Below are 26,856 nucleotides of genomic sequence, written 5' to 3'. Positions count from 1 at the left end.
AATATGCATAGTATAAAATTATTTTTAATAACGCAGTCTAGTGGATTGACTGGTTGAAGTGGCAGGTCGTAGCACACAGGATAGATGGATTTGGTTCAAAGGGCTCGGGAGTGTTGATGTTGTATATAGAATTTTTTTTTTTAATTTTGTGCCACCTATAAACGAAGAACTGACAGAACCATTATTTATACTATTGCTTTGCATGCACTTTTAACTTTTGTTCTGTTGGTGTATCTAAATATATAAATAAACAATTGCATGTAGTTATAAATATAAAATGTATATTTCTTCGTTTTTATGATATTTATTTATTTCATTTATCTTGTTTAATTTATTTCTACACAACTCAAGTAGTTATCTGGTATAGAATGCATTATATTTGCTCTGGCACCTTGTGTAAGAAGTTCATAAATAAATATTAAAATAAAATAAGAATACAAAAAGGTTTTATTTGTCATTACTTAATTCAGTTTAACAATTCGAGCGCCTTCACTCGCTTGGCAGACGAAAAACACCGGGTTTCCATTATAAGAGGAAAGTATTTTCTCTTTGACTTCATTCAGCCTCTCCTTGTTTACCTGACAACAATAACGGGAATTTAATAGAGTCAGTAAAATACGTAGTGTGAATAAAATTAATGAAGTCATTCTATAGACAATAAAATTGTAAATTACGGTTTCATTGTCTTGTAGAAATCGTATTATTGATGATTAAAAGTCAAGGGTATACCATGTTCCACCGTCATTTATACTGATTCTTTATGTACGTATTGAGAAGAATAACAAAAGAAGCAGAATTAAACTAAAAGAATCAGAATTAAGATCGTCCTGATAGCTGGACTTCCATTGCCACCATCCAGTGATTTCCCACAAACTTGACTACATCATCTCTACTCCTGTTGATTCTACTCACGCTGCATCTCGGTCTGTAGCGCTTGAGTATATCAAAATAATGTAGAAATGAAAGTATAATTTAGTAAAAGTCTTAAATTTTTCTGCTAATATATATAAATTTTAACTGTATTTACCCCTAAGAAAAATTTATACAATGAACGCTGTCATGACTCGCAGCTGGGAGAAGAAAGATCCGTATTAAATAGCGGAAAGTGATATACCAGATGTCAGCGCTCAGTTGTTGTAAAAAACACATGGTGAGTAAAACAAACTGGAGATATAAATTAAATTTTAAAAAAAACTCACGCCGCATTCACCGGCCCGTGGTGGACACACGAGAACATGCACTTTACAATGGTCATTCGTTGCAATAAATGTTATATCATTTTAGTTTTTTGTTTCTACAATTTTCAGCTATTACAATACAGTGCTTTAGAAAAAATAACATACAAAAATACATATAAGAGAGAAAATACAAATAAAGAAATAGGAAATAACTGTTTCGTTTTTGCTTATTTCCTTCCGAATGAAACAATTCTCTTTATAAATCTGTACGGCTTTAATAGCCGTAGTTTGGCGAACTTCACGTCGATATATCTTAAAAATTATTTTCTATTTTATATTAACAATATATATTTCGGTTACTTTAACCATATCTTTTATTGACACTTAAAAATGAGGCTTAAACGGAGTCGTTCACCGATTGTAAGTGTTTTATCGATGTAATTATTTATTTTAGATCATTTATGATCACTTACGACAGCAAAATGCCTCATTGGTAAGCTCGAAGTTGTTCAACAAGCGATGGGAACGGCTATGCTAGGAGTTTCTCTACGAAACAAGAACGAACAGTTCCGTAGACAGACGAAAGTAATCAACGTCGACAGATAGATTTAGAAATTGAAGTGGAATAACGTTGATCACATAAATAGATTGTTACTTGGGCCTTAAGTTTCTGGAGTAGAAACCATGAAACCAAGGTGGTCAGATGGAAAATTCCTAATACAAGCAATTTTCAAACAGTCCTATTGGAACTAGAGGTCTATATCCATCACTGTATATTCTATGGTTGAAAATATGATGATGAACGACATCTATTATCTTACAATACATTACTAAGTAAGTATCTATTTAATTATGAATGTCTTGTACATACAAATTAGAATAAAATAAATCAGCAATTAGAAGTCCAATGTAGCAGATCTTAGTGAGGAATAAATGAGTAAAATAATAAAAAAGATGTCTATGGAGCAGGGGACAAACCATAATCTTAAACCAGAGGACACTGCTGCCCATCCTCTGGTAACTTGCTGATGAGCAGTAACAATTCTTTATAATTACCGTACAAAATTTGAATGTCAAAAAAGTAATGTTATCTAGGAATGTAACCCGGAAATCGAATCCGCGACATATGATCTCAAGTTACAGTCTTCTACTCCTAGGCTACCACTGTTCATTCTAGTGTCTACCGACTATTACTACGTTTACATTTTAAAGACACAAAGCGTGTAGTAAAGATTAAATTACGCTTTACTCGTAAGATACCCATAATTTTTAAATGAAAAAAAAATCACACAATTATTTCTGATTTTGTCACATGGAGGCAGAAATATATCTCTATGATTTATAGAACAAGATCAGATCCGCCCATTTGTACACCCGTTTTTAGTAAGCGGCCGCCCGCTCCCTAACCGCGAACAGCGTGGGCGAACCGTGGTTGGATCTGGATTCCTCTTCGGCTCGCCTGTGGTCCACGCTGCCATACTAACAAGCAAGCACATTCCAACAACACACCCCATTAAAGCTCTACCGCGAAGAGCCTTAACAACGTGCGAGAGTCCCCGTGCAACTGGTACGCGCCCCACCAGCTTTTAGTTTCTAGTTTTAAATCTAGTTCACGGACCCTTCCGCTACGTGAACTCAGTACCGATGAAGCTGTAAAAGCCTGAGGGCTAACAGCTAACATTAACATCTTCAGAAACAATACCCATTTTCAGTCATAAATATTCCTCAATTGACAGTTTTAAGCGCAGCAAGTATGTTTTTATTATTGTCAAAGCATTGTTTTTAGATTACAATTATGAGATAATTGCAGTGATACCGGAAACAATTTTTTATTCTAATTTAATTTAACACATAAAAGAAATAAATATATTCAATTTCTTACAATAATATGGAAGTAGATGGAAGGCAGTAATCGATACGTAGATACAAACATACTCATTTATATATATACTAGTTATAAAAACTATGAAATACATAAAATATGTATATGCATGTTATAAAGCAATCTGCTAGGTAAAGGTAAAACAAGCGACCACGAGCTGATTGTCTTGGGTTGGATATATATATATATATATATATATATATAATGTGCTTAAAGCGCTTTCTTCAATAATCAAACTAGAAATCTTTATTACACTATACGTTACATGTTCCACCGGCTTATTATTATATTTACTCAAACAAAGTTTATATTAAGTATAATGACTCCTTACCAAAGCAACCACACAGCCGCCAAAGCCTCCTCCCGTCATTCTGGCGCCTAAAACCCCTGGAGCTGACCTCAATATATCAACGAGCTGATCCAACTCCGGGCACGACACCTCCATCAGTCTGCTGAGCGACTCGTGCGATTGGTAGAACAGTTCACCAGCCTGTTATGAGATATAAATTCTCATATATAAATATATATATATATATATATATATATATATATTATTTATGATCTTTGCAGTATGATATAATCTAAAGTCGCTGTGACCGAAAGATTACTTAATTAATCAATATTGAAATTAATGAAGCTTTAATAATATTAATTTTAATAATTAGTTTTAGCTAATTATTGAAATTAATTAAACTTTATATATACAAATTTTAATTCTTAATTTAATTAATTTTTGAAATTAATTAATTAATTTAAATATAAGATTAATTAATTAATTTAAAATTAAGATTAATTAATTTAAAATTAATTAAAAGGTTACGTATGAAATTGATACTTACACTCTTAAAGTCCTTTCGGCTCAGACATTTCGCGGTATCTTCGGTTCTTTTTATTTCATTTACCACATGTCTAGCGCGTTGGAGCACAAGTTTATCACAACCCATTCGCTCCAACTCTACAATACAAACAAACTTGAAAATATTGTAGATATTTTAAAACTATATATAATATTGATTAAATATACCGATGGTACATGCCAGGGGAGGCCAAACTGCGGCTCGCGAGCCACTTGCAGCTTTTTTAACAATTATTTTTTGCTCCGAGTGATTGTTGAATTATTACAATATTTAAATTTATATTAACTACGTCAGCTCCTTGGAACTCGAAACAAATTACTGATGTGGATAATTATAATTATTCTTGCACCATAAAATTAGCCAAATCATCTCAACAAAAATGTTAAGATGCTCTTAATAATGCTTAAGATGCTAATGATATAAGATAAAAATCTTATATCATTAGCATCTTAAGCATTATTAAGAGCGCTTTTATATACGTGTGCCATTATATTTAACTTCTATACACATATTTTATAATTTTTGTTTCAATAATTTCAATTAAATGATTTTTAAAAAAAAAACATATTTTTACGTGTTCCATTGCGACTTGTAAAAATTTGAAATTTCGAATAATAGCTCGCGCTATCAAAAAGCTTGGCCACCCCTGATATATGTCTTCTAATGGTGCATTAGTATACACTGTCACACTCCCGTTAAAATAACAGGATGATTGATTATAAGTATAAAAGCTTTTTAAAGGGGCGAGTGTAAAGCTCATTTGCTGTTAAATAACATATGATACACCTTGTTCAAAAGTTAACAATTTCTAAAATAGTAAATAAACTCATGATAATACATTAAGAAAGAACTTTTTTCAAAATTCGAAGTGCTTTTATTATCTGTCCTTGCAGACTTTACTCAGAAATTACTGGCTTGAATCATTCCAAAAAAAAAATATAATTTATAATAATAATTAAACTATCATCTTTCATAGTTATCATTTTATACAGAGTGAACAAAATTGTTGTAAAAATTTTATAGTTTTTTGCTGACAAATGATTACATTCTCCCCTTTTAATAATTCAAGCTTTTAAATATATAATCAATCACCCTGTATACAGGATGAAATCAGAGTGTTTATGCTATACCTAGAATTAATATTACATGAGTAGAACACACCGTCCGAAGAAACTTTCAAGTGTATGACAATTTTATACACAATTTGATGATATATATATACAAATTTATAGTTATACATGCTGCCCGATGGAGCTTTAAAGTTTACACTAGTAATACACGCTGCTAGATGTAGCTTCTGTGTTTACACCAGTGGTAGACGCTACCAGATGGAGTCTTTATAGTTTACACCTATTGTATACGCTGCCAGGTGTAATTTTAATTTTACACCAGTGGTGTACACTGCCTGGCGGAGCTTAAATTTTTACACTACGGGTACCCGCTGCCAAATGGAGCTTCTAAGTTTACACTAGTAATACACGCTGCCGGATGGAGCTTCCATGATTACACCAGTGGTAGACGCTACCAGATCTCTCCGTCGTCTTTATAGTTTACACCTATTGTATACGCTGCCAGGTGGAGCTTTTAATTTTACACCAGTGGTATCCATCGCCAGACAGAGTTTAAATTTTTACACCACGTGTAATCGCTGCCAAATCGATCTTCAAAGTTTACACTAGTGAACTTTTATAAAAGTTTTTTATAGTCCTCAATCAAAGTATAACGATGTTGCTTCGAGAATTGCACATCTGAAGTGACGATAGACAGTTGCAGGAAGTGGCCGAATTCGTGGAACGCAAAACCGGTCAACGTGACCATTTTTGGAGGACGCCTATACCTTGCAGTAGACGTTTATCAGCTGATGTGATGGTATTGATAATTCAAAGTGTTATACCTTCGAGGTGGTTGACATTGGCACTCCTCAGCGAGGGCATGGAGAGATGTTCAGCTGCAAGCTGACACTGCGCCCGCCGCTGCGGGTATTCACTGCCCGTCAGCTGATGCTTCACGTTTGAATTTACCACCAATATCACGACGTCCTCCGTCTCAATTGGTATCTGTGTGGCTTCTAATGATCTACGAGAATATTCCAGAAATACTTAATTAGAGGAAAAGAAATCAAATATATATATATATATATATATATATTTACTAGAAATTTATTGAAAATAGTTGTAAAGGCTTCAAAGCATTTTGCTGACAAACGAGTTCATTCACCCTTGTCTGGACTCCTATTATTCTCATTTTTATTACTAGCGCTCTTTACTGCCTACTATTAAAACTCATTATGAATTATGTTTTTGTTTTATTTAATACTATTTCTCGTAGCATCAACTATCTAAAAGTTGTAACTGTATGTTAAATGATGTTAAATAAATACAAAAACCACTATTAGAATCGGGCTACTGTAGTAATCTTTACTGAATAAATAAGTAAAGTTTGTAATCTTCTGAATTATTTTACATACGATTAAACTTAGTTAACTAGAGTATATGTAAATATATTGTTTAAAAGTTGGAGACTGTCACAATAGAAACATTAAACTTTGATACAAAATCTTTAGTCACAGCATTTTATTTAAAAAAAATTGGAAATAATTATTACGGTGTAAAAATCTTGTGGTAATACAGAACCATAATAAATTGTACGAGTAAAGAAATGATTTTTAGAAATGTTTACTGCGTTCATATTTTTCAATGAACGCAACGTAAGTAGGGATATTCGTCTACGCTTTGCAGTCGATATGAATTCATCGTATCAGATACAACATCGTATCGAATACAGGGAATTTGCATACTTGGAACTACGTGTATTCATCGTATAATTTGTTGTTTTTTATACAAAATAATCCTTCTCCTTCTTACGTCGAATCTTTCGTTATTGAATCGGGACTCTTTCTGGAAAGTTTGTCGCGTAATATTTTACGACATCTGTGTCGGCTTACGTGTGTGTATTTCTTTGGATACTGTGATACGATATCACAGAGCATAGTTCAGACTTGTTCCATATATCCTATAGAGCTGCGGCTTCGTGATCGCTGTACATTCACTTTTGGATTTTAGAATTGTCACAGATTTAGCACAGGGCTGGACTTAGTGTTAAGTAAAATTGCTGCGAGGAAGAATATCGGAGCGTCTCGTCTTCAGGCACCTATCCAACGTTGAGGCACTAAATCGTCATATAGAAACTACTTAAATATGCGAAAACATTTCCTTAAATTTATATAGAGATGGATCGACGTATTCTTTAACACAAGGGCTTTTTTGGAAGAAGAGAGCCGCCCTACTTTCCTTAGGTTTTGTAAGAATACATTGTAATATATTGACTTACATAAAATATTGAAAAGAAATTTTTATACAGAAAACTAGAAAGCAATAATGATATTGTACAAAATAACACAAAATAGAAAAATTGAAGAAAATAGAAATAAAAATTGCCAATCGAAAGAAGGATAAAAGGAGAAAGAAAAAGAGAAATTGTGATGGATGAGAGAGAGAGAAGGTGAAAATGGGAAAGTTTGTGAAAAGATCATTGTTAAATATATATCTGTGTCCCAAAAAGAAGATAGAGGAAAGATAGGTCCCTATTAACGGGGGTTATTTAAAAAAAAAACAGGCCTTAAGGAATAGTATTAACAATTCATGTACTGCGCGCTGTCGATAATAGAACAAAGATAAAAGGATTGTAGTGAATTTTGCATTGAGGTACCGGGATCTCTCCTACCTAATGTAATCATCATTCATGTAATGCCTCAAAACTAAGAAAATAATATATTTTATTTATAAAATAAATTCATTTTTCGGATATCTATATGTACATTATCCTATTAAAAGTCATCTTTCTGTCGCCTGTGATGTCTACATCTTTTTGGACACTACTTCTAATAAATAAATCTACGATCTGCAGCGCTTGAGCAGCGACTTGAAATAAAATAATGTTGCAACTAATATATAATTGAATATTCCAAATTGTATTGTTAATATGTATAAATTTTAGCTGCATTTACCCATAAGAGAAAATTGTGTAAGAAAAATTGTAGAAAATTATAAAACGCTGTCGTGCCTTGCAGCTGGGAGAAGAAAGATCCGTATCAAATAGCGGCAACCTTCTCCCGTCTGCGTTTAGTTTAAGCAAAAAATAAATATTTAAAAAAAAAAAACACTAGCGATACAAACTAGAATTAATAAAAAAAATCTACAATTGGACTCTTACTTTACTCAAAAAAGCTATGACACATATTTCATTAAGAAGTTGTGATGTAAATAATTAAAAATGAACATATTATAAAGTAAGTGCATAACCGAACCTGCAATCTATGAGCAGGGCGTGGTTTTTCTGAGCGAGTGTCACGATATACTGATCCATTATTCCGCACGGCATTCCGGGAAATTGATGCTCTGCTTTTTGACATAACAAGGCCTTTTCCACGGGACTGAAAACAATAAAAAATAAGATTTAACAAACGACATATTTCTACTTCTCTTTTATAAATAACACTGTAACATACATTTTAGGTAAGAAAAGGACCAATGTTTAGCCACTTCTGCACTTGCAGTAGTAGTCGTGCAACAAAGTGCTCCGCCCGTCAGCCTGCTGATAAGAGTGTTTGGCGCTAATCGGTATCCTGAAGATGCCCCGTGGAGGTGTGAAACACGTGTTGAGTGATTTGACGGTGGCAGTTGTGTGATTCGCATTGTTTGCCGCATACGCATTTATCAGCGGGCTGGCGGGGGGTGCACTTTGTTGCACGACTACTACTGCATGTTTGGATGTAGCTAAATATTGGTCCTTTTCTTACTTAGGATGGACTTCCGCGAGGTAACGCCTGATTCCATTAAATACATTTTATGGACTGGGGCTTACAATACTGAACTAAAACCTGAATACTGTTATTTGATATTTAAAATATCGGGATCCGGTATTAAAACCGATATTATTAATAAAAAATGTACTAGTTATATTTTTACTTACCTCTATTTTTATATTGACTTCTTGAGTAGAAGAGTAAATAGATCCAAAAAAAAACGTGCAGGTAAAAAAGTACATTATAAATTCTATGTACACTTTTTACATTTAGCAATATGTCCGTTTTTTAATATCAAAAAAATATTCCAAAACTAAATTTCGTTCTGTCCGTTTCGGTGCTCCGTAAATGTATTTATCTTTCAGCGGGTATAGCAGTTAATGCCAATTAATTTTAATATTTGCAAAATAATTACACTCTAACTTACATTAATACAAATATGAACTTATCGTTTTATATAATTCATATGGATTAATCAGTATTTAAATACCGTTATATAATTTTCAATTATTAGAAATAAAACCAAGACGTAAAAATTAAACAAAAGCTTTATGTTGCCGACTCCGCCGCTTCCCCATGGTACCATACTCGGCTCATCGCCTCTGTATGTGTAATAAATGTGCCTGATATAGATTTTAATACAATCAAATTGTTTGTATATCTTCAAAAAAATCATGTAATTAATTAATATTATTTTAAATTAGTTTGACATTGTTCATAAATTCAATTTTTATCAACTAATATAATACCGAAATACCGGTATTTTTACATAAATACCGGTTTTTAATAACGGACAAAAATCGTCTACGATTCCGGTATTGTAAGCCCTATTAGAGACGCGTGAACGGCGGATGGACTATGTCGCCCATAGTTCCCACACGCCCGTCACGTTTACTTGTGTAACTTATATTGGCGCATTAATTAAAAATAATTTAAACTGTTTCCGAAAACTTTCGTTTCATCACCCATAGCTATGTAGACCTAATGAACATACTGAAGTCTCATTACATTACAACACCAAAGAATCATTATCTCTGACAATGGGATGGTATTTTTTGCAGATAACACATCTCCAATCATTAAAATTATAACTTTGAGTAATAACTGAAGAAACTAACTAATAATGAAACAACTCTGTCAAAATGCTGTACATTGAATTCTTATAAATCATCAGGCTGTGTTCCATGTTCTAGAAACTTCGAAACGTCGTCTCGTCCAATATCCCATAGCCCAAAGAAGAAAGACTACAACCAATATTTGTTACCAGCTATATACTACGGTACAGTATCGTGGTATTTTGTTTTTGACCTCATTGTCAACCTCAATGTAGCTGATCGAGCCATGTAGAGAGTTATGCAGGCAATTTCTCTACGAGATAGAGTAAGGAATGAGGAGATTCTTAGACGAAGGAAATTAACGCATTGGATTGGAAATTTGAAGTGGCAATATAGCGGGCAAAATGGCTAGAGTGGAGACCACAGCCTGGCTAGCACTGCGTGGTATGTCCACCTTTAATGTGGACAGATGACAGAGGTCGCCGGAAGGTTCTGGATGTAGAGCGCTTCCAGCAAGTCTTATTGTAGATCTACATGGAGGCCTGTATCCACCGTTGGATCCCCTACGACTAAATAATGATGATGATAATTATGTTATTGGTGATAGTAATAATGAGCAACCAAAAAACATCACAAAGTACATCATCTGTGATGTTGTTCACTTTATAAGTAAACGTAATATGAAATACCATAATTGGTTACTAAAATGGAAGAAAGGAAATTTTAAATTAAAATTTAATACAGCGAACAAATTGCGTATGAAATTTCGGTAATTTAAATATAATTTACGATCAATCCATCAAGGAAACTTTCTTTACAAAGGCGTTTGTTATTTTAGATTAGATTTCTCGTTTCAGTTGTATTTAATTATATTTTGAATTTGTTATTTGTCTCATAGCTATTTAATAGCGCACATGTTCAAGATACAAGCTGATATGCTTCATGTTTTTCTGATTTTTAGATCTACCGGATTTCTAATAAGCAATGTAGATCCAGCATTGGACATCATATGACTAAATCAATGATATTACGATAGAGAAAACTTCACAACGTTCCATGAATTGAGGAGTTCCATGAATAGAAGCTTCCGTGCATTTCACTTTACCCTACCCCGTCCTATTTATCCAAATTTTAACTGATCCTACCTATTCTGTTATGGAAGCATACATTTCCCGTGTTCTAGAAACGTAAATGACATGAGGTTCAGATTAGATATCTAAACAATTCAAATCTAAATATTCTTACGTGTTTTTATGATCTCTATGTAAAGATCATATGTACACATGGTTGCACATGGATAGCACTAAAGAGTTAGCTGAATGTATAGATTGAATTACATCTGCGCAATAAGGTTAAGGATAGTAAATATTACTTATGAGGAATATTAAACAGAGAGGTACGGAATAAACTTTTTGATTTCATAATAAAAGTTACTAGAGTTTGTAGAAATATAAATAATACTGTGATCAAAAAGGAAGATGAATTCGTTAACAAAATGTAGGGATAACAAGTTTGTTTTAGAAACAGTAAAATGTAGCATACAATTATTAGCAATGATTTTAATGTAATTAGCGATTGCTCATTATCTCAAATTGACAGCGTTGTTTAACGTTACATTTACTGCCAGTTACATTATTCTCATACTAGAATTTCCCTGTATGTGTTTTATTCAATTTTAAAAATTCTTTATTTAACTCTTGTTCACCTCAACGATTTTATATATCTATAATTTTTCACTCACGTAATACTGTGATGAAAAAGTAAGGTGAATTTGTTTAAAAAACGTAAATTCTTTATTTATTATTCAAAATCAATTTCATTCTTTTCAAAATAACCCCCTGTCTGATAATACACACGATTGCATTGGCTTTCAGTCGTCAAAACAGTAGTAAGTGTTTTTGTCCGATACATCCTTTAAGACCTTCGATTCATTTATTATCTCCTCCATAGTGTTAAAACGGCGTCCCCGCATTGAGCTTTTAAATTTTTTTATATCCCTTAAATGCATGACTTTTATTTATACTTCTAAACATATATCTTAATCTTAAAATAAAACTAGATACATATCTTGCAGATTACACTACAATGCAGGGAAAAATAGAAAAAAAATGTAATACTTTTACTACTTAATTATTAAAAAACTTTATGTTGCAGATATACAACACTATGTATTTACTTTACACTGTTGTATGCAAACTTGTATGTTGCAGTTTTTCATCATTATGCATTAAAGGGATATAGTATTAAGTCGCACGGAGCTAAATCATTACGGTGGTTGTGGAACAATATGAGTTGAATTTTTGAAGACTATTTTTTTTTTTTCAAAAATTTGTGCTATTTGATAAAAATAAGTGCAACTCGGTGATAATTGAAGCTTTTTTTTAACAGACAGCAAATTTTACAGAGTCCCACCAACCTAGAAAAAAAATTACCTGTCTTCCTAAAGCCCGAGAGTTTTAAATGACAATTTTACCCTACTTTTTCATAGTAGAAAAAGAAGATAGATAAAACAGGTTTATGTTCGTGTAATTCATAGCAAATTAAAAAAATTATCCATACCGATGGTAAGAAATCAGTTAATAAGTGTAAGTGTAAGTATATTTAATCTGTATGTAAAATATAGTAATGTTTAAGATCATCGATTCACAGATAAACATGGATATGTCAAGATACAAGAATGGGACAATAATTTTTTTTTTTTTTAAGAAGTAGTACGAACAACAAGTTAAGCTGAACAATGTATTCAACTTTTATTGTCAAAGGAATAACAGGATTACAATGATATTAAAAAAGTATGACGTAAATTACTACGCGTAACCATTCGGCTGTTACGTTTAGTTCAATTTATGTATATATGAATTTAACGGCAGGCGAGGCAAGCGACTAGTAAAGGGTCAAATGCACAAAAAGTAAACTTGTAAAAGTATTTTTTTAAAGGTTGAAAAATACTGCTCTAAATAAAATTGAATTTATCTTACTTTGCTTATAAGGCCGTTCAAGATATGATGATATGATGTTTGCTTTTATATATCTTTCTTCAACATCCACCGCATATATATATTACAGGAACCCGAAAGTAATGAAGTTTCTATCGACATATTTTCGATAAAAACTGATTTTTACCGCTCCGGTATTGAAAATTTGTATACTAGATGACAAAAGAAAAGTTTGTTGATAACGAATGTAAATATATTGTTGATTACAAATAAAACTTGTTAAAGACGTAATCATATGAATTATCTTAAGAAAGCGACATTACTTTCCGGTCCCCCTAATAGATAGTATATATATATAGACCTCCAAAGATATCTATAGGGATATACCGTATTCACCACGCTTGGCAGGCGGGTTGGCGATCGCAGTGTGGTATTATGGTACGCAGAGGACGCTGTTACCTTTGGAAACTTGCTCGTAAGCAGGGACAATCCATTATAATTATTGCTACGTGTGAATTATTTAAAATTCTATTAATGTTAATAGTACAAGGTGTACATATGTACAGTAAAATTACACAGTCGATTTCAGATCTTCTACTAGAGATATTTAAAACCAACATTAACAAAATATTTACTGAAAAAAAGTATATTATTCTATTCAAGAATACTATACTGATGTTAATGCATGTAATTAAATGTTGTTAATGCTCACTCAGGAAGCTAATTATTGTCGCGCGCTCTTTATAAAACTATATTTGTAAAGAGCAACTGTTAAGTTTCTTGCCGGTTTTTCTCAGAATTGCCTATCGAGCCGGTATTAACTGCCTGTAGGGATTACAATGCCGACATTTTATGTTGGTTGCCGATACGAAAGTGCTTGTAAAAGCCTATTCAAATCAAAAATATATTTACATTTCGATTTTGATCCCGAACCCGTTATCTACAATACAAGTCTTAGTTCTCTGCCGCTAAGCTAACACTATTTGACAGAGTTTACTTGCGTAGTACCAATAGTACCAATATAAAGCGAATGCGAAATATAGCATGCTATAATTAGCATTCGTTATAGCTTTACTGTATATCTTGTGTGGATAATAACATGTAATAAATGAATTAGTAAATGAAATGCAAACAGTATTCGTCCTAGATTAAAAAGATATATTCTTGTCTGGCTTACATGCTGAATTTTTCATATTACTGAACTACACATAAAATACTTTTTTATATTTAAATAATTATTGCGCGTTCGAATTTAAATGAAACGCCGATTTGAATTCAGACGCTTGAAGTGATATGATCGCTGCTATTGTGATTCGGGTAAAAGTCATGATTTATCTGTCTTTGTATATATGTAGTACACACCACGTCGATCACACCTGGTATTCATTATACCCGCCAACGAGAAGGAAATATATAAAAGAGTAATCTCTCACTGCCACCCACATTACGCGATTACTTACATTATGTCATTTATCATATTCTTGACCTGTCACACTGATAATCAGGCAGAATGAAAGAGACAGAAATACTATATCAAATATATCAAACCGTAACAGATACTGTAGAACAATTAAGGTAATTACTCACGTCACGCTAATGCCAGTGAGTGCTTCCAGGAACGTGAAGACTGCCACCTCCAAAGACGCACTGCTCGACACGCCTGAACCCATGGGCACGTCGGAGACTATCACGGCATCGAAGCCTCGCAAGGGACCTTCACAAATAACTATTTGTTAAACATATAACAACACTAGCTGATTCCGCAAACGTTGTTTTGCAAAAAAAAAGTGTTTTTAAAAATGTTTTTAATTTACAAATAAAAAATAAAGGTTGATCGTAGAGGAGTGAAAATTTAGGGTTGTATATATTTTTGTAAGTTGTAACATAAAAAAAAAAAAAGAAAAAATTCGTCAAAAATTTAAAAAAAAATTTAAGGGTGGACAACCCTTATCACTTAGGGGTATGGAAAATAGATAGTAGGCGATTTTCAGACCTAATGAATACGCATATAAAATTTGGTAAAAATCGGTAAAGCCGTTTCGGAGGAGTACGGTAACTAACATTGTGACATGGAAATTTTATACGAGTATATTAGATTATCTGAATTATAGGAATAAAAATATATTGATTGGTTGCAGAGTGAAATTTTTATTGATGTAAAATCAAACAACTTTTTCCGAGTGTAATATTTTTATCAATGTCTTCTAAATCCTTTAAAACTAAACCAATGAGGCTGGATACATCACTTTGTGATGATCATCAGAGAAACCTACGAGCATTAAAATTGAATAAATCAGCAGGAAAAAGGCAGACAGGCAAATTTAACGATTATTTAATGGAATCATGCTTTACCTTGCGGAAGTCCATCCTAAGTAAGAAAATGACCAACATTTAGCCACTTCCGCACATGCAGTGGTAGTCGTGCAACAAAGTGCACCGCCCGCCAACCCGCTGATAAATGCGTATGCGGCCAAAAATCCGAATTACACAACTGCCACCATCAAATCACTCGACACGTGTTTCACCCCTCCACGGAGCATCTTCAGGAGTTATGTTACATCGATTAGTGCCTCTGTGTTTGGCGGAAGTGGCTAAATATTGGTTCTTCTCTTAAATTTAACGATTAAGTTATTATGATATATTAAACCTAACTAGCATAGAAATACTGGACGACTAAGACATGGGGAAGAAGATTGAGTAAACCTTCATCCCAACATTAGATGTCCACTACTGAATATACTTCCCACTCCTCTACCCCTTAGGTTTACAATACCGATTAGAAGCCGCTTGCATCCAGTATTTTCCACCTAACTTCACATTGTCATCCGCCTATATTCATCAATAATTTTTAGTAAAATAAGGAAGATGTCATTAATTAATTTATTATCTGTAGTTACTTGAATCTTTATTAAAAATGAAACGTAATAAGATGAAAATTAAAAACAAAAGTAAAACTTTCCCACTGTTGGGAAAGGATAAATGCAAATAACCACACGAGTTTAATTCAATGTACATTACAGATTATAAACATTGCCGTATTAAAGTTTTTTTTTTATTTTATTAGGGGGACCGGAAAGTAATGTCGCTTTCTTAAGTTAAATTCACACGACAAAATTTTTAACAAGTTTCTTTTTCTAATCAACAATATATTCACCTTCGTTATCAACAACCTTTTACCAGATGGTACTAGATAGTATAGAAAATTTTCAATAAACAGAGCAGTAACAAATCAATCGGTTTTTCTGTAAAGTAAATCGACAGAATCGACATTGTTTTCCCGTCCCCCTAATAATTTAATTTATTTATTTAATTAACAGTGATTTGTGTTCGTAGGTAGCAAATTCCATTTCCGATGCACGCACTGTTTGTATTCCAAATAATAAATGTCTTTATTAACAATGCTTTGTAAATTCAGTAAGCTAGTAAAAACCTTTTTAATCCATAATTGAATGCATCTACGACATAGTCGGAATGAAACACAGAAACACATAATGTATTTATATTTCTTTGCTATAAAAACAGATGCTTCGAAACAACAAAGGGAAACTATTTGTTCAACAACGTATACAATAAAAGGATGGACGTCCGCTTCTGTAAAATAAAATTAAAAACGTGGAATTAGATTGTGTATGCCTTCACTAATCTTTACTGTACACGTAGGGTTGTCTCACATCATTTTATATACAAGCGTTACTAAATATTCTCCTTTTCTTTTTCTCCCATCGCTAACTCTTTGCAAAGTGGGAGTAATGTTAATAAGGCAATATCAACCGACCAGGTCTAAAATCGATTCTAAGACCGCCCTTAAGAAATGTCGATGTAAAGTCCGCCCAAGACATCTAAAAGTTCGACGGCTTTTCAATTCAGTAACATTGCACGTAATCTCATAACCTGAGCCTAGATTCCCGAAAGCCTCCCTCGAGCTAGATTTTCCGTCCTTGGTCCGCCGATGTTTTCCAACCGGCGACTAATACAAATGCTGAAAGACATTAAGGCAATTTAAGATTTTTGCTCGCTATCTACCTACCAACCTACCAACCTACCAAGCTACCAAGCTACCAAAATCTATAAACGCTAGTAAAGTCAGTGTGCTTACAGATATTTTTAACATTACTACTATGCGATGATAAACATATGAGAACTTGAAGGCTCTGCAATCAGACCTAAGTGGTATGTGGACTACCCATTGGTACTTAAAGTTGAAAATCCGCTAGGCTATATCCGTTAATTTTGTTTCGCTACGTATCTGACATCGACATTTAAATGTACTCTCAGTGAATACACATCAACTATACTATGCTATATTTAAAATAAATATTATAATGTTTTCAGAATGAGGTAAAGCACCTATGACTCTTATATATATATATATATATATATATATACATATATATAAACTTATGTCGAAATAGCAGCGTTTGCAGTATCACGTTTTCTTTTTAATTTCAACTTTATAATCATATTGTGTAACTAAGGCATCGAGTTATTACTCCTGTAAGGAGTATTTTTGGATTCGTCGTGGCAGCCTATAGACACCCTACAAGGGATGGGCCTCCCCCATATATATTTATGGGGAGATATACCATAATCACCACGCTTGGCAAGTGGGTCTGTACATTTAGTGTGGTATTATGGTACGCAGAGGACGCCTCTGCATATTATCTGGAGCAGTGATTCCCAAAGTGGTCTATCGACCCCTAGGGGTCTATGACAACCTGCAAGGGGTCTAGGTCATCGAAAAAATTTTTTTTAATGTTACGTATATTTTACATAACAGATACAAAATTTTATATTGAGTAGTTTTAATTTAAATTCAATTGATAAATGTATAAATTAACATGTGTTTTTACTTTAAGTTTCTAACACTAAACTTCACTACAGTTAGAAATTTACAGGAAATCAATATCAGGTAAGTAGGGGGTCTACCGAACACGGAAAAACATAGCAAGGGGTCTACGACACAAAAAAGTTTGGGGAACTCTGATCTGGAGACTTGTTTCTGAGTGGCAGTCCCATATAATTAACACGTTCACTGCGCGCCCAATTTTGAAGAACTTTCAGCTGATGCGGCTGAGGTCGAATCAGCCTCAAGCTGAACTTCCTAGTAGTGCGGTTGAGGCCTTTTCTGCCTCATGTTTCAATAATTTTTTTTACAATATTGAGTCAATGAAAAATGTCTTTGTCATACCTCATACGGTTGAGTGTAAACAGCCGGCGCACTAGAGAGAAAACACGAGTTTTACGTGCCGCACCAGTGCAAAGTCTACCATGAGGCTGAATCGACCTCAAGCCGCAGTGAACGTGTTAATGCACAAAGTTTGAATTAAGAAATATTGTATCTCGAGTATCGAACCCGCGACCTATAACCTCAAGTCTCAGTCCTTATCGCTTAGCTAACACTGTCCACTGTATTAGTAGATTAAGCAAAAAAATTACTATATATATACGTATGCGTAAAAATAATCGAGAAAAAACGTAGTCAATATTTCATCCCTGCTCCGATCTCAAAAGCAATGCACTTAAACGCTTTGTATTATTTACTCGGAAACTACGCCAAAGTAAATTACATTCAATATTAAAAACACCAAATACGTCGTACAAATAGAAAAGATGTAAATTTTCGAGATGTACGTTTTAAAATTTCATATTTCAATTCCACTTTCTTTTTTCAATTAAAAGCCTAATTAAATATACATTTAAAGTCGCACATTTGTTTCCATATAAAATATTAAAACTTTGTAAATCCGAGGTTGAATAACTGTTTATGAATGTGTATACATGTATATCAATATATATATAACATGGATATTCTTTCTGTTACCCTCAAAACTTTAATATCAATACATGGAACCACTTTGTATAGTCAGTACTCACTTGGAAAATTGGCCAAAACTCCTTTGACGTAATTAGTCCATGCAGGTGGACCGGGTTTCAAAGCTTCGGCTGATGATGGGAAGCTACTCCGCAGCTCCTGACCATCTACCATCACGGAGACGACGTTACACACATCTGTGTTATTATAACTGCCTACCACCACAGTTTTAAATGGAAGTGCCTGTTGGGTAAATAGAATAAATTAAATTTTTTAATAATTATTTTTTTTGTTGTTGTTGTTTAAAAATTTGTACTTGAAATTTCATTTGCAAGAGTAACCCGAAAACCTCCATTAAGGAAGCGAAGGCTGATAGCTTCCTAAGGAACCTCCTAAGATTAGGAGGCCACCGACCTCTTAGATCGCTTCAGTTCTAAAATTACCAATACACCCTTTCCAACCTTTTACACTTACAACCAATAAACTTATAAATAATAAAAACAAATGAGCATTTTAATCAATAAAATATAAATAATTCCAGACAGATTAAAGTCTAGACTGGAGTGAGATGCGATATCTTATCAACACTTAAAAATAAAATACAAAGGTTTTCCATTTTTACATTTAAGCCTTTTCAATAATACAAAAAAATTTTAAGTAAATTACAAAAAAAGGGTTTTCTGTTTGATCTGAATCACTAGTTTATAACCCCGGGTATGTTCGTTCGATTTTCATTTTAGACGATTGTAGATGACAATAATTATGTCGATTCGTAAATTTATATTAACGCCCACTTGTGAGCATAACATAAATACCACAAGAGTCAAACTTGGTATAAACTTGAATCACATTAATCTCTTCTGTAATGGAACCTTTCTACTTAAAACTACGAGGGTTATAAAGACACCATGATCTAAGACAAGCCTACAAAAACACTCGCGGTTTTTTGTGGTCACGTTTGCAATATTCATTATATATTAAAACACTTCATTCTCAAACCGACTTTTACTAGGTAGATCAAGGTCGCTTCCAAACCATCTTTTTTTAATCTATAGAAGAGGCCTATGTCCAGCCGTGGACGTTCTGCTCATTATAATGGCAGTAACAAACTTCACACGAACTATGGCTTTCGGTTAACCTGGTCAGGAGCGCGCCCACGCTGCGTCTACCGGCTCGTGGTCACTGGGAAACCTTTCGGCCTCAACAGCCTTTACGAGAAGTCAAGGTATTCGGACAGCACATCAATTCGATCCTCGAGGCATTGACTTATGCTTTTCAATACACTTCTATTAGCTGATATGATGATAAAATGCGATTTTTGTTCGTCCACCCTCAAGATATGTATCCACCCGATATTAATAATTTTTTTAACAACTATACTTTGCTTAACTATGCTTTATGATTCGATCATGCCTACATATAGTGCTATGGGATTCTTCCTAGGGCGGGTATGTCTTGAGCAGTGGCGTAGCTATGGTATTTGGGGCCTGGGGCAGATTGGGGCTTGGTGCCCCCCCCCCCCCCCATAAGAGTAAATAATTTCAAAATTCAGAACAGAATGTAGTTAATATATATTTCTATTTATCTTTAAATAATCTTGCAATAATGTAATATTTTATAATTTTGTCATTTAGGGCCCTTTTAAAAAACACTTTACGTGTTTTGCGAATGAAAGGCTATGTAGGCACTGTGTATATTATAATTTGTAACTGTTTACTTTAACAATTTTTTTAGCACAAAAATAAGAAAATTCGATATTCTTTTTATGTTATTTACTTTAAATTATGGTTTTCATTTTTCTTTTAACATTTCATTATTCATCATTCAAAAAAAAATATTCAAAAAAATTATTTTCAACTTTGGTGCCCCCCCCCTACTCGTGGTGCCTGGTGCGGCCGCCCTGCTCTCCACCCCCTAGCTACGCCACTGGTCTTGAGGTATAACAAAATGAAGCCGGAAGCAGAACTGTGTGTATTCATTGAAGCTTTGCCAGTATTTATAACGATGTAAGTGACCAATTTTATTTCTGTGGTGTTCCCCTTTTCGATGCTCTGCTGAAATGATGTAATATTGCCCCTACAGTATGATATGATATATAATCGTTGTTATAACTCACAGATGTACACATCGAGGCATAGAACTTACGCAAATAAGGGGGAGTATACACCTATCCAGCGATTTACACAGTACTTGTTTTACACGTTTTCGCTTTTACACGGTTTTCCAAATAAGTTTTTTTTTTTTGTTTTTATCGCACTCTACTAAACGCTACTGTGATTGAACACGTGTGCTGTGTATACATTTCACGGGGAATCCCGAGCTTATGTGCTGACTTGCTGCACACGCGCACTGCGTCTGTATTTCTTCGCATAAAATTAAAGTTTTATCTACGAAAAATTGTATTTGAGTGAAAGTTTCACAGTTACAGAAATATTTAATTTTCCATATTCGTAAATTACAAGTAATAAATGATAATAAAACGCCTTCGGTTTTATTTTTTGTTCTTCTGTTTAATATGTATTTTAGTTAATTAAAAAAAAATAGTGTTTTCGTAATATATTAAATATTTTAACTTGTCAATGCATTTTATTTTTATTTCTGTGTACACCTAAAAATATTGAAAAAAAATCCCAAATGTTAAATAGCAAAATTATGCATTTTCTGCGAGCTTTTCGATTTACACGGTTTTGACTTGAAAATTTTTAATTTTCAATTTACGCGTTTTTCTCAGGTACGTTTCTACCGTGTAAATCGGGGGATAGGTGTACTACAATTGTTACGCTTAGCAGATGGATTAGCAATCGTAGTTTGGTATTATGGTACCTCTGCGTCGCTACTGCTGAACATCTGGAAGCTTGCTATGTGGGCAGTGTCAATTCTTTATAATTAATACACAAAGTATGAAAATAAAGTACAACATACGATCACAAGCAGCTAGACAACCACTGCTCAATCATATGTATATATACACAATACTTATAAAGATCTTAATTAATCTCCATTACTTTCATTTTGAATTAAAATATTTACAGACAAAATTTATTATAACCCAATTGTAATTAGCAGCGAAATGTAGACAAAGTAAAGTTCCTAAAAGAAAATCATTGTTTTCGTCTTTGTAATTAATCAAAAAGTTATTGTCAGATTCATAATTGTATCTAATTCGGTTTTGGTAAACAAATTGAAATATAATTACGATCGTAGATTTCAATTATCTATATCAATGAAATGGGAGGAAATTTTGGCGAAGAAATATTTATTATCTATGTTTCATTCTCTTTAATGTCCGGTAGATTCGGGCTACTAAATATGCCAACTAAAATTAATAATGTTACAAAGCACGAGTTACAGAATACTCTAAATAATAAACACGGAACCCTAGGATCAAAAAGTGCCATAAACACGCTTGACCTTAAAGTTATTTGCAGATTTTTGTGTACGGTTCTCGGAAATTCTAGCCCAATACTATCGCGAACTTACTAGAACCTTCTCCGTAGTATAAATAGGTGATCTTCCCATGCCGACAGTTCAGTGTTGTGTTTTGAGTTATAAGATTAAGATCTACGATCAGTGATACAAAGTGACTATTTAGTAAGTTATTTGGACAGTGATTTCTCGAGCGATTTGGAAGCGAAGTTTGACCTAAGCGAAAGTATGATCTATGTTAAAGTAAGGTGACCCTCTGAGTTGCGAATAAAGGACTCCTTGTGAACCGGAGGTGTTTCATTCCGAGTCAGAACCCACAGTACGTAACAATAATCTTCAATAAATGATTAAAACAAATTGAATTGATAGATGTAACTCCACAAATGTGGACGAATGTGTGAAAGAGTGTAAAAGATATGAACACTTTTCGAATTCGAATCCTGGGGTATAATAAAATGTGAGACTGGGGTATAATACTCTGTGAGAATTATATCAAATTGTCACTCACGATTATCACAGAAAAGGTCTACAATAAACTTAAGCGGTTTTTTTAGGTGATTACTCACAAACGATCAGCAGATGACCTTGTTTTAGTCATCAGTTGACGCTGGATGCAAGCAGCTAGCTATTGGCTTTATTGGGAATCTAGAGTGGAAGCCTTAGTCCAACAGTGGGAGTCGATGACGATGACGACTTTCACAAAAGACCATAAATATGTTAGAGGAATTCATTTGTGAGATGCATGTCTTTTTATTTACACATCACTGTTTAAAAGATTATAAAATTAAATTTTATACACAACATCGACTTCATAGATATACGCAAATATTACAAGATAATCAATCCTGCCAACCAAACGTACTGAAAAGCTCTGAAATTGTCCAGAAAATATAAATAAAATATTTCATATGTTTATAATTAGACAACGAGGTAGGAGAATTAAAAACATCCTGCACTTACTTACTTTTTTAAAACACTTCCTTACTGTATGTATCAGTTTGCAAAGTTCGCAGTTTATTTACCATTCGAAATAAGTTGTTTATTTAACATAAGATGGGTAACATCTCTAATTGACTACATTTTAACATTATAAATGCTTCAGACATGTGAAGAACAGACGAAAGAAACCCAGGGAGACTGAAGGTGAACAAATCATTCCTAAGTTTCGCTATCTTCTATGACATTATTTGCTTTGTAATAATACTTAACATACACACTTTTCACTTTTATTCGTTAACATTTTATTATAATCCATTAGTAGAGGCTTTCTGAATATTATTTACGAGCTTATTGTAGCTTTTACAATGTCTATAGAAAAGTTTTACAAACTCGATGAATTCGAGTCTTGGGTATACTAACTTTTTTCGCTTCTGGCAATTATTTTGCATTTCGCATCTCTCGAAAATTATTTTAGAGATCTCGGGTGTATCTTTTTGTACATGTTGTTAAACTTTAGTGATACCTACCACTGGGAGAACAAAGCCTTCACAGTAGTCAACGTGTTCGCCAATAAGGTTGACCCGACCAGGTGCGCTCGCTGCTGCTGAGGGTGCCCTCCCGAACCTCTCCACAAACGTCTCCCTCGCTTCACACAACAGCCTCTCCTCACCTTTCGGAGTAGCTTCCTTACTCATCTGCAAAAATAAAACACTCGAGCTGTATTTAACTTAAAAGAGATTTATATTTGCGCAGTCAACACGTATTTATTACTAGCTGCGTAGACTTTGTTCGCGACTTGGAATTCAAGAAATAAATGGTTAAGTGTTAAGTTTATTTTTCTATCGTTAAAGATATTTTCTGAAATAAAAATAGCCTAAGTTACACTTTATTACATCAGCTACTTGCCAGTACTCGTCCCATAAAGGTCCAGCCATTTCATAGCTCAGCCAAAACGAACAAAGAGACAGGTAAAGGTTATTTTAATATTACAAATATACACTACAAATTTATATATTTATAAAGATCTTTTTATGATACGGGACTATATTTTTAACAATAACTTTACCAGTGCTAAAAAGACCTTTGGTTTAAGAAAGTGTTTTTTTTATTTCAATTTCTTCGAAACATTTCGGCGCTTCCGAATTGTCGGCGGCCAATATGTACAAGGGTACGTATCAACCAAAGCTAACGATACGTTACATGGCGCATTTGGTAGCCCTTTTTACCAAATTGCTTTCTCATTCCTGACTATATTATAAGTAAGAAGGGGTCCCAGCCAGCACTGGTTGAGCTGCTTTATTTTATCCTTATTATAGTCTATATATAGAGTGATTGTTATTAGATATAAAAGCTTCAAAGAGGTAAATGTATAACATTTTTTGTGTACCCTATATAAAAATCAATGGTTTTAAAAGTAGTATATTAAAATCAATTATTGTTTAATATTTGCAGACTGTAACTTTCACCCTGTAAACTCTACACTTCCAGAAGTTAAAATATTGTAAGAAAATTTGTCATCTCATGATCTTATATATATTTCAAAAGCATTTTTACTCAAATAGAAAACATAGCGTTGCTATCATACTGTATTTGGGCCACATTTAATTTAATATACACATCTTTAAAACTAGATTCTATAAAGTTAACCATATTTATATTATTTGCTTCCATTTTAGACGTAGAAACGATTACTTCGGAATCATTTTTATATTGATTACACTAGAATAATGCTTTTACGTTGTTTCGATAGATAAAAAGATGAGCGACACGTCAACTATCAGTGGATTACACTAGACTTTCCGTTCAAGTCGCATCAACCATCGCTGGATGACTGAGTATGCAACGTGAGAACTATAAAATTAAGTAAGAAAAGGGCCAATATTTAGCCACTTCTGCACATGCAGTGGTAGACGTGCAATAAAATGCACCGCCCGCCAGCCCGCTGATAAATGCGTATGCGGCCAACAATGCGAATCACACAACCGCCACCGCCAAATTACTCAACACGTGTTTCACCCCTCCACGGGGCATCTTCAGGAGCTATGTTACACCGATTAGTGCCAAACACAGAGTCTGCCTGATTCCATTAACTATAAAATTTTCAGTATCTTATAGAAAATTTATTTAAGATTTAATTAATTTGGTATTGTTACAAGATTAATAGAATTAATTGAAACATAGCAAACATAAAAATGGTTCTCTTTGTTATTACAAAATATTACAACACGCTTGGTCTTTCTCCTTGTGCCATCACTCTACTATCTTTTCTTAAACTTCTATCATAACATAATTTACAGTACTTTCGAAATTCGAAGACTTTTTCCGATGCTGAAATATGTTCTTTTGAATTTTATTGTAATTATTCTCGGTGGAATATTAATCTTATCTAGAAGAAATATTTACCTTGCAGTACCAGAGGACTCGCAAAAAAATCAAAGTGGCGCACAACGTGTAAAGGATTCAAAAGTCCACTCTCCAGTTTTGTCTTTTTTTTCATTGCAACCACTCTCTACACAAGGTTTCTCTGCTCCTAAAAACTTTACTATAGTTCCATCTCAACAATAATATTTATTTGCAAATCTACATTTATCTGCAAATTGTTTGGTATACATCAATAACTACTAAAGGAATTTACGAAATATCCATGATATGTGATAATATTTTTTATATTTACAAACTTGATTGAATGAAGCTTATTTGAGATGAATGGATTGTTCGAAATGAATAGAGACGCCATTGCTATGAATAGATTCTGATTACGAGTGTAACATTGCGCGTGAAATTTGACTACCTTGCATCGTACATTCTTATACAAAAGAACGACAATCTGAAGAGGAAATCCTTATTTGTGCAGCCAATATGCTCAATAATGACAAATTTGAAGTAATATATATATTTTTTTATGAAATCGCAGTGAACTGGGTGACAATGGCAAAAAACGGAACCCAAAAAAAACATACAACTAATAACTTTCTTAAAAAAACTAAACATTACTAACCTTATTTGAATTACGATTCGAAAAATGACTTCAATCGTACATTTATTCAATATTTTGACATGGAATTCTAAATTTAAATTTATATCAAGTTCAAGTCAAAACTATTCTGTTTTTAAATTATTATTTTTTTACTTTTAATTCTGTTCTGCCATCGTTGTTTTTGCAACAAAAACAAAATTATAACGTTGCGTAATATCAGAATTTAGATTCCATCGTGGAAACAGCACTGCAGAATTTGTTTACAAAATTAATGACTGCGGAAGCTGCAAGAAAGATTAGTTTTTAACTGTTATGTTCCGCATATTAAGTTTACTTTATAGTTAAGTTACACTACAATTTATCTCTTGAGTGAAGTAAATACTGAATTAAATATGTCTTTACACTTTTGTTATATATACCAATTTAAACTTTCTATAGGATCTTGTTAAAATCGGTGATAGACGCCGGGTGGAGCATATATTTAGCAGGGTGGATCCTGTAGCTAGAGTGATGAAGATGCTGATGACAATGAAGATTTTAGTTTTTTTATATTATTTCTAGAAAAGCTGTAACACAGTTATCAGATTCAGTTTTAAAAAAAACATAAGCAAATAAAAAATTACTAGTCGTCAAATTAAGTCGTATTCAATAGTGGATTTTTACTTTTATTAGGGCGTTTTTACAGAAATAGGTTATGTATCTTTAATTATATTTATATAAAAGATGTAACATTCCACAAATGACAAATTAATACTTAACATTTATTTGTGATGGGATGATAACTTCGGATAGCACCCATAGATGGCGATAGTAGTTGACAAGCTTGCGTGATCATTTGACGCGGGTAGCCGTATAAATGGCAATTGAAATTATAAAGGAGGTTGGCATATATACCACAGTTGACGTTAATCCCCGATTATATCAAATAAAAGCGAGTTTCTTCCGTTAATTCTTCTCCCGCTGACGCTCTCCGAAGTGACAGTAATTTTT

The 26,856-nt window shown here is 33.3% G+C and overlaps 1 protein-coding gene across 1 annotated transcript in view; it reads right to left on the bottom strand.

Moving 5' to 3' along the window:
• Positions 1-429: 429 nt before the first annotated feature.
• LOC137932154 (galactokinase-like) overlaps positions 430-26,856 on the bottom strand; it is a 38,500-nt gene continuing 12,073 nt past the window's right edge. Inside the window, exons 2-9 of the mRNA XM_068775739.1 lie at positions 23,417-23,584; positions 18,587-18,767; positions 14,300-14,426; positions 8,224-8,349; positions 5,812-5,993; positions 3,900-4,015; positions 3,392-3,550; positions 430-578 (exon numbers count right to left, since the gene is read on the bottom strand). Of these exons, the coding sequence (XP_068631840.1) occupies positions 462-578; positions 3,392-3,550; positions 3,900-4,015; positions 5,812-5,993; positions 8,224-8,349; positions 14,300-14,426; positions 18,587-18,767; positions 23,417-23,584 (1,176 nt within the window). The 3' untranslated portion in view covers positions 430-461. The remainder of the gene's footprint in view (positions 579-3,391; positions 3,551-3,899; positions 4,016-5,811; positions 5,994-8,223; positions 8,350-14,299; positions 14,427-18,586; positions 18,768-23,416; positions 23,585-26,856) is intronic.

The sequence above is a fragment of the Battus philenor genome, unplaced genomic scaffold (assembly GCF_028537555.1).
Source record: "Battus philenor isolate CCGP_79_NKW_IND1 unplaced genomic scaffold, ilBatPhil1.0.hap1 SCAF_9, whole genome shotgun sequence".
Classification (NCBI taxonomy): domain Eukaryota; kingdom Metazoa; phylum Arthropoda; class Insecta; order Lepidoptera; family Papilionidae; genus Battus; species Battus philenor.
The sequence above is the reverse complement of the archived record's forward strand: the minus strand, read 5'-3'. Positions and strand labels throughout refer to the sequence as shown.